We start from the raw sequence: 9,823 nt of genomic DNA, 5'->3' as shown, positions 1-9,823 counted from the left end.
TAGTAAATACCTTATTAGGGATGACCCCAAACAAAAACCAAGCTATAAACCCCCAAAGGCCAAAGTGAAAATAATGTTGATTGTTTTCAGTGTTGGTTATGTTGGCCTCTTGCAAAATGACAGGCAAAATCATACTTATTTTTACATTTGCATCCACATATATTACACTGAAAAGGATTTTCATACCCATGGCATCCCATGTGAATAGTGTAAAGGATATTGTCTGCAAAGTACATGTCACAGTGCTGGCAGTGGTGCAGAAGCTGAGGATCCTGGACTGGCAGGGTTGGAGCTGGAGTGCTTGGCTGGCTGTTTCCTATGCTGGGGGTACTGGTGTGGGCACTTGGTTCGCTGCTTGGCCCTGCCACTGGGCTGTAGTTCCTCTGACTATGCGATGGCCGAGGTTCTGGGCTTGTGGGGGAACTCTGAGGAATACTTGCTGACACGGCAGAGACTACTGCTTGGGCAGATGGCTGCTGAATCATGAAAGGCTTTTCATCTGGGCAGGGAACCACATCGGGGGAGGCGGGGTTTTGGTTTTCAGGTGGCAAGCTGGACAACTGTCCCGCTAGAGTGGAGAGCTGATTCAAAGGGTTGTCAACCAGGAGTTCTTGGGGGTCCCTTGGCAGACCACCAGTTGGTGTGGTTTTTGTCATAGTTTCATAGGAGTCAGTCTGAATATTTGGGATTTCATGGGTAAAATCATTAAGGTAGTCTGGCTTCTGGACCACCATGGAAGGCGGACTTAAGTTGATCAGTGCTCTTCTGCTATACCCCAGGTTGCTTGTTTTCTTCTGTAAAACCCCCCACATTTTCTTGCTGCTTAAGGAAGACCTAGTACCTTTAATTGGTACCATTTTATGCTTGCGCCTTCGATGGTGGGACAGGTTACTTCGATCACTGCAGCGGAAGGAACATAATTCACATTTGTACGGTTTTTCTCCAGTATGGGAACGCATATGTGCCTCCAGATGACGCTCATACGCAGATGCAAATGGACATAGGTGACATCTATGAGGTTTCTCACCTATTTGAAAAAGAGAAATGGGAAAATTGCTAGGGAAACTCATTTATGGGAAGTTTCATGCTTGTCCATTGAATTTGGGAATTGATCACAAAAATGCTTTTCAGAAATTCACAATCGCATAATAGATTAACAAAATTTGTAAAGAAACCTGAGAACTGAAATAAAGCTTAAGAATTCACTAGCAATAATTTGGGATGTATATTTAGATTCTATTTAGTATGAAAATTATTACAGCTTCAACTGGCATTTGGGAAAAGAAATAAAAATGCTCCTCACACAATAAAGATTTTATCACTAGTATGCCTCAAAATGGTATGTTTATGCCTTGAAGTTGCATGTTCATGTATGTAGCTATTCATGAATACTTATTCATACTCAGCACACATAAGCACACCTCAATGGGGCGGGGGGAACCCTTTTCTAAGAAATCTTTATAAGAAATAGGAAGCTCAAAATCAAAACGAACTTCCTGATCCGAAATGAGCTATGCAGTGTCCCTTTGAAATTTCAGGGCTTCTCCCCTACTTTCCTGCTCTTCGGTTTCAGAAGGACCAATTTTATTTAAATTAATTGAAGACTCTCCAAATATGTAAAAGAATCATTCAGAATTTGAGACTAGGAGTCGCTCATTTGACAAGTGCAGAATACCTACCATGTGCCAGATTCCCTACTAGCTCTAGGGGTACAAAGACTGCCTTCGGGTGTCCTCAGGAAACTTTCAGGCCAACATGATAGAATAAATGGGCCCAAGCTGTTACAGAGCATACAGGTCTGGTACTTGGGTGAGGGCAAAGCACAGCGAGGAAGGTTCTCAAAAGGGTGGTTAAGGGAGACATGGGTTTAGTAAGGACAATTTACAACTGTATAGAAACTTTTTTCTTCAATTTAAAACATTCTTATATGGAAAAAGATAAGAACATTAACTCTAGCGTTAACCTCCCCACACTAACAGCAGAAAGATACAAAAGGATTATATAGAGCAAGCAGGAAAACAGGCAGGAAGGATCAAGCTCCCCGGGCCTCACTTTCCACTATCTGTAAAGTTACTACCCCACAGATCCAAACCCACCTCAACCTTTACTGGAACGATCAGAACTCCTTTGGGCTTGTACTCCATGGTCCCTTTCCTGCCTTAACAAAGTGCCTTCCCAGCTGTCTCCCCATTACCTGTGTGAATCCTAATGTGCTCGATAAGCCGTGCTGTCCCTTTGCTGGCATAGTTGCAGTACCGACACTTGAGCTTCCCATCAAAGGTCCTTTCAAACCCGTCTACTAACATTCCTGAGTTTTCATCCAGGGAAACTTCAACAGATGGGTGATCGAGTCCATTCTGATCACCATCTGTTCCAGCTATAAACAAAGTATAGCAAAAGAAATTATGCTTCTTAGAATCAACTCAGCTTCGAATTTTAGATCCTAAGTGGTTGTAGATCTTTCATAAATTGATTGTTTACTTCCCAAGAGTTTAATTCATAGGATATTTTAGATCTGAACTGGGGCAAGTTTTATACAAAAGTAGTATTATAGTTTAAGAACCTTTACAGGAGGGCCTCAAATTATTTACACACAAATTGTACCAACCTCATCACGGTACTGAAGAGAACAGATGAGGCAGGGGGGCATAAAGAGATGCATTTAAGGGCAATGGCACAGTTACACACAGATGTCTAAGATGCTGACTGTTCTGACAATTTTAATTAGCAATTGTAACAACTCTAAAACCCTATTTCTTTTCGTCTAAAACAATGAATACCCCCTTACTCTCAGTTTATGTTCTAGATCCTGGGCTACATTTAAGATCTTAAACTCTAATCAAGCACATAACAAAGCTCCCGGGGTGATACCTGATCACTGCCAGTCCCTAGCTCTCCATGCCCTAGCAGAGCTGGGTCAGAGGTCAGCAAACATTTCCTCAGGGGTGAGACAGTAAGTACTCCAGGCTAGCCGGGCTTTGTCTCATCACAATACCCAAATCTGTGGCTGTACCATAAATCAGCTATAGAAAATAGTGTGCACTGAGGACATAGCTCAGTGGCAAAGCACTTGCTTAGCATATGCAATGCCTGTTGGATTCCCAGAAGTGCAAACAATTTAAAAAAAAAAAACATATAAAGAAGAAAACATGTATGTGTTCCAATAAAACTTTATTTATGGACAAAGAAATTTGAATTTCATATAACTTTTATGTGTCATGACATTCTTTTTTTCTGCCATGTTTAAATGTGCAAAACCAATCTTATGCTGTAGGCTACAGGAAAGCAGCAGTTTTGATGGGGACCCTGGTGGTGCTGTTCTGACCCTGAGCTAGGTTAACAACAGTCTGCTGGTCCACAAGTGACAGAAAGTTTGCCTCTGGCAGACTTACCAGATCTTTGCTTTCTCTAGTCTAATTTCTCTTCTTGAATGGGCAAATATGCTCAGCCTTTCTTTCATTTAAAAAGGAAACAATCCCAGCACTCAGGAGGCAGAGGCAGGCGGATCTCTGTGAGTTCAAGGCCAGCCTGGTCTACATAGTGAGTTCCAGGACAGCTGGGGCTACAGGGAGACCATGTCTCAAAAAGACGAAAAAAAAAAAGAAGCCCCAAATGGAGTTCAAGTCCAATCCATGTTGTTAACAGGTGAACTCTGAGTTCCTCGAAAAATCTCATTAGCTACAGAAGAGCTGGAGGACAGGCAAGGGATTCAGAGACCCTAACCTTCCAATAAGACTATAACACATCTTGAAACTACATTAAGCTGCTGTCCCATAGCACACACCCATATGTTTAAATAAGGGAGAAAATGCCTGCCTCTTTCTACAAAAGGAAGGAATGATCCACATTAGTGGACAGTGACGCTCACAGCATAGGGAGCTGCACCCCAACATTAATACATTCATAAACTGAACCACTGAACAGCATTAAGATTGAGTCTACCTCCCTGAAGAGTCTCTGCTTCTTTGTCCCCACTAACTGATCCAGAAATCATGTTCACATGATGGGTCTGCTGAGTCAGGTATTCCTGAAAATCTTTCACGAAGTCCAAAGGCTCTGGTTTCTTTTCACCCATTTTTGCGGTTTCCTTTCCTTTTTTTTAGGATAAAGTTTTGTTATGCCTAGGGGACAAGGGAAGGGAAAAAAGAACCCTGAAATAATAATACAGTAAGAAGAATAAAATACATAATAAAACAGTACTGACAACGGCTATTTTTGTAGAAGACACTGTACAAAACAGCAAGGGAAAAAAAGCCTGTCTTTAAATACATTATACTACAGCTAGTAAACTAAAGAGGTGCACAGAACAGTGAGGCTGTGATTAAGCTGAGTCCGAGGATGGAAACAAATTACAAAGACAGAAAAAAAGAGAAACTATTATTTATAATAGCCAAATACTGACAATTGTACAAACAACCCTGAAACAGTACAATCAATAAATCCGTTGCAGCATGGTCACACAATAAACTCAGCTGCCAGCACAGGCACAACACAGATGAATTGCACAAGCAAGCTGTTGGGCAACAGAAGCCAGATAAAGGTTTCTAGCGTATGATCCTATCTATATAAAACTGAAGATCAGATAAAACTAATAGCCAGTGCCAGGAGGATAGTGTAATCCCTGCTTGCAAGGGCGGGCAGGCCTGAAGGAAGGGGCACAGGGAGAGCTCCTGGGATGCTGGGAGCCTCTGCTTCATCTGAATGCTCGCTTCACGGCCTATGCTCCCTGTGATACTCCAGTAGCCCAAACTTCAGGATATATAAGTTTTTCTAGACTTTAGTCTGGAAAGCCAAGAAAAAGCTAGGCAGTCGAGAACTGTGTAATTTCTACATGCCTATGGCATGGAAATGAAAATTTTCTGAATGGAAAACTAACCACCAGATAGCTGCTGTTTGGGAAAAGAATATTTGTCCAGAAGCGTATCTGTACACTCGGGTTGGCTCTACAGGAATAAAAGGGCATGTGCAGATTCAGCTCTAAATGATGCCAAGTCACTTTCCAGTCATCATACTGATTTACTGACCCAGCAGCAATGAGTAAAAATTCTGATGATTCACCTTCTCACCAGCCCCTGGTTTCTTCACTGTAGCCATGCTGGAGGGTGTGTGGTGGTGTCAGGGACCCTGACAGGGTCACTGAGAAATGCTAAAGAAGGCCCACTTCCTGCTGCTTCTCAGGCTCTGGCAGGGAGGCCTTATTTTTAATTCCAAGAGAGCCCCTTCAACTGAGCTGCTTAGAGTCATGAAGACCTGGACACATCATTTGGACCCATAAGCCTACCAGCCATAAGCAGGGGTTAAGTTGATCAATCCAAAATTAGGGAGAGGGAAGCTACTGAGACCCTAAGAACAGATTCTCCCTGGCGGATGCTGAACTTCTGTTTCCAGGTCCTCGCTCCACTTGCAGAGAGCATCTTTCTTATGAGTGTTATGTGTGTGTGCTTCTTTATGTATGGATATGATTATTTTTCAATAAGTTTGTTTAATGTTGCCCTCTGCTGGTCTGAGTTTTTCCACCCTTTCTTTAATTGGCTGAGGGAAAAAACCCAACACCACCCCTGGACTGATAATGAAGCCACCTGCAACAGTGGTGTCACACCAATTCTGATTTATAGTCACTGATGATTAATGAAGGTGTATGTGCTAATTAGTCACTTTGATACTTTTTTTTTGAGAAAGGGTCTCACTATACAGCCCTGGCTGGCCTAGAACTTGCTATGCAGACCAAGGCTGACCTCCCAGTGCCGATAATGGGGGAACTAATAAGCTATGACCTTGGTATAACTCTGTTCGGTATGGCAGATGAGTAAGTGCTAACAAATGCATTTGATAAGAATCTTATGTACTACCAGGTGTGGTGGCACATGCCTATAGTCCCAGCACTTGGGAGGCAGAGGCAGGCGGATCTCTGTGAGTTCAAGGCCAGCCTGGTCTACATCGTGAGTTCCAGGACAGCTGGGGCTATAGGGAGACCCTGCTTCAAAAAGACAAAAGAATTTTATGTACTAACAGTGAGGATGCTTGCTGGTATATGGAGAAGTGACAGGACGTTGGACCTTCTACTTGTACTCAAATCTCAAAGACCACTCTGAGCTCAGTCTCAGGCTAAGACAAGGCAGACATCCACAAAAACCAGTCTGTGAGTGCCTTGAAGATGCGACCTCTTGCAGTGGTCTTAAGAAAAGATCTTCTCCAAGAACTGAGCTGAATGTCCTGATATGAAAGGGAAAAGGACCACTGGAGCAGGAAGGGTAAATGGGGTGGTAAACGGGGAAGGCAGGGCAGAAGAGGGTACGGGGAGGGATGAGGAACACCAAAGACCTTGAGAAAAAGTCATATGGAAAACTACCTCTATCGAAGCTTCTTAAAGTGTATACATATACATTTTATTAAAAGATTAAAAGGAGCTATCCTGTGAAGAAGGACGTTTTCCCCTCGTGAGTTCATAGGCTAAAAACAAAACAAAACAAAACAAAAAAACCCTCAATGACAGGAATGGACTTCCTCTCTATAAGCTGTTGACCAGGGGTCCTATGGACCATCAAATAATACTGGCCATTCCCACTAGAACTTGATGGTAAGACCCTGAAGACACTACATACATGAGTTGTAGAACAAACAAGGAGAAATCAAGTGGGTGCTGACTTCAGAGCCTCATCTCTACTGGCTAGTGTTCATAGTGCTGGAAGGTGCTGTGCAAGCTATCTGAAGAGAAAAATAATCATCAACCTTACCCTGTGAATCCTGTGAAATACAACAATTGGTCTGGCAAGATATGCCCTCTGGTGCAATAGTGGCACGAATATTACGGATATTTAATGTCCTTATATGGATTTAAGGTCCGCTTCATAGAATGGAGCCCATACCTGACATTATTAGCCTAGGAACCAGAGACAGGTCACAGGACATAGGGGAGAACCTAAAACTAGTTAGATTTTTTCCTACTAAATAGTTATCATATTAAACTGACTCCTAATGAGTTATTGTTTTACCTATAGATTAATGCATCAGTCACCTCCCACCAGAAGTTTCCTTATGCAGATGGTGATTAATACATAAAGCCACAACTGTCCAATGTGCAGAGAACAAGAGGCTGCAGAATAGAACACCCATATCAAACTTCCACCTCCCAAGGCTCAGGGATCAGTGTGGAAGAGGGGATGGAAAGACTGTAAGAGCCAGAGGTGGTCAATGTCCACAAGGAAACAGAGTTTTCCAAACAGCTGGTCAGTCGCTCATATGAACTCACAGCAATAGGTTCAACAGGCACAAGTCCCATGCAAGCTCAAAACAGACAAAATCTCAGCATAGAGATGGGTAAGTGGATAAGAAACCTCAACCCAACCTGAGGGAGTTTTGACAACTGATAGCTGCTGGGAGGGGAAGAGTCAGTCTGTGAGATTCTTGGTAGATTAACAAGTCCCATGCAAGCTCAAAACAGACAAAATCTCAGCATAGAGATGGGTAAGTGGATAAGAAACCTCAACCCAACCTGAGGGAGTTTTGACAACTGATAGCTGCTGGGAGGGGGAAGAGTCAGTCTGTGAGATTCTTGGTAGATTAACCAGGCTCCAGTGGATGGACCCATACTGAAGGACATTTGGGGACACAAATTAGACTCTACAGACCTTATTATATACATAATAGAGTACACTGAGTGTGTGTATAGTGGAAGGATCTAAATACCATCAAATTATATTGTATGAAAATCACAAAAATTCGATAATACAAATAAAAGAAAAAAGATCTATTGACAATGTGTCTTATTTGTTAAAATAGCTAAGATTGCTAGCATCAGCATATTATTGGACAGTGTCACAACCCCACACTGGCCTGAAATATCTGCTTCTTTGTAAAACACTGTTTAAATTTCCTGTAATAACCTAAGGGGGACCTATATTTCTGTGTTGGGAGTCTCAAATCCACCAATATTATTATTGCCAGGGGATTATATGAAAACTCCTATAAAAACCTATATGAATTTCTGCTTGGGGGCCTCAGTTTCTCTGGAGCAGGTTTGGCCCAGTTCAGGGCCCACATGTAATAAGGAATAACTTCCTCCATGTCCTGAGTACAGTTTTCATCTTCTCAACAAATCACGTTGTGGTTAATTCCTGTAACCCTGGGATTAAAGGCATGGACCACCAAGCCTGGTCTCGGTTTTTTTTTTTTTTTTTTTGTCTTTTTGAGACAGGATCTCCCTGGAACTCGCTATGTAGACCAGGCTGGCCTCCAACTCAGAGATCTGCCTGCCTCTGCCTCACAAGTCCTGCGATTAAAGGAGTGAGCCACCATGCCCAGTTCAGTCTTTTTAAAGTCCCACAGTCTTAATAATTTCAATGATTTAAAACTCAAAGTTCTTTTTAAAAATCCAAACTCTTTTAACTGTGGCCTCCTCTAAATTAAAAAGTTACAGACTTTCTTATTCCAAGAGAGAAGAACCAGGGCACAGTTAATAATCAAATCAAAGCAAAACAAAATTCCAGTGGCATAAAAAGCTCATGATCAACATCTGGGACTCTATCGTCTGACTCCAAAGAGCTTGCTTGGGCAGTCCCACATGCCTAGCTCTGCCATCAGCAGCACACACAGCTTGTCTTAATAGGCTCAGGTCAGCTCCACTCCACACCTGCTGCTGTACCTGGCAAATGTCCCACAGTCCTGGCATCTCCAATATGCTGGGGTCTCTACTGCAACTGAGGCTTTATCTTCACCAATGGCCTCTCCTGGCTTCTTCAAGGACTCCAACCCTGCCACATGGTGCCACGCCTCAGCTTCTCTCCATGACCCCTTCAATCCTAGGGTCTCCACTGCAACTGAGGCTAGATTTCACCAATGGCCTCTCTACGTCTTCATGGGTCCCAAGCCTCAGCTGTTTCCCCTTTCCCAGCAATTCATCAACTTGGTTAAAGAAGATAATCAACATCTATCTGCTCAGTAGCTCAATGAAAGAACATGAAGCTCCTTAGTTCCTTAATACATACATCCCATCCTCTGCTTTCCTGCGCCTGCACGACCTGCTGGCCTCTCTCCAGGGTAAGTGGATTGCACCCTCCACGCCTTGACTCCCCAAGCCTCATTCACCCTCCCATCTCCCCTGCCCGTCTCTCCTCCTAGCCTGGGTCCTGTCCCACTCCTTGTCTGGGGGCCCAGACACATAGGAACCACCACTGCTTCCTGTTTCTTTACATCCAGACCAACCCAGTTCCTCCTAGTGGTCCCCAGGAGCCCTCTAGGCCTGGTCCCACCCTCACCTCCCTCTGCTTCCCTGGGCTGCACAACCCACCAGCCTCTCTCCTGGACTCCGGGGCTGACCTTTGGGCTTCCTGATCCTTTGCATCCAGACCAACCCAGTTCCTCAGTACAGTCCCCAGGAGCCCGTGGGGCCTCTTCCTGCCTCCCTCTCCCTTTGCATCTCTGAGTGTCCCCAGCGACCAGCTGCCTGAGACCAGCATCTTTCCTGGGCCCTACTCCCAGGGCAGTCCAACCCACAAATTCCCGAGGCCAAAATCTTTCCTGGAGGGATGCAGACCTTAGGAGAAAGCCTGAGAGCATCTGATCCTCATCTGACTTGGGCCTCTGTGGGAACTCCTGAAGACAAAAGCAATCTGGCCACTCCAATATAAAATCAGAGAGAACCGGAAGCTTAGATGAACCAGCTTTTCATGCCCAAAAGTAAACCACAAAGGCACATAAAGTTTACAAAAAGAAGAAGACCTAAACTTGAAGACTTGAATCTCACACAAGAATTAGAAACAACAAAAGAAATTCACATTTCAAAAATCACAGAGAAAAAAGAATAACACGAAAAACAAAATAATTT

The 9,823-nt window shown here is 43.5% G+C and overlaps 1 protein-coding gene across 2 annotated transcripts in view; it reads right to left on the bottom strand.

The window, feature by feature from the left end:
• Positions 1 to 9,823, bottom strand: part of Ikzf5 (IKAROS family zinc finger 5) — a gene marked incomplete in the record, with an annotated part of 23,852 nt that overhangs the window by 405 nt on the left and 13,624 nt on the right. For both annotated transcript variants that reach the window (XM_029560716.1, XM_029560717.1), the window contains 3 exon segments: positions 1 to 1,027; positions 2,195 to 2,377; positions 3,943 to 4,121. In XM_029560716.1, the coding sequence (XP_029416576.1) occupies positions 87 to 1,027; positions 2,195 to 2,377; positions 3,943 to 4,075 (1,257 nt within the window).

This window comes from Nannospalax galili, unplaced genomic scaffold, assembly GCF_000622305.1.
Source record: "Nannospalax galili isolate Female #2095 unplaced genomic scaffold, S.galili_v1.0 scaffold31, whole genome shotgun sequence".
NCBI classification, from domain to species: Eukaryota; Metazoa; Chordata; class Mammalia; order Rodentia; family Spalacidae; genus Nannospalax; species Nannospalax galili.
This window is presented reverse-complemented; position numbering and strand designations above follow the sequence as displayed.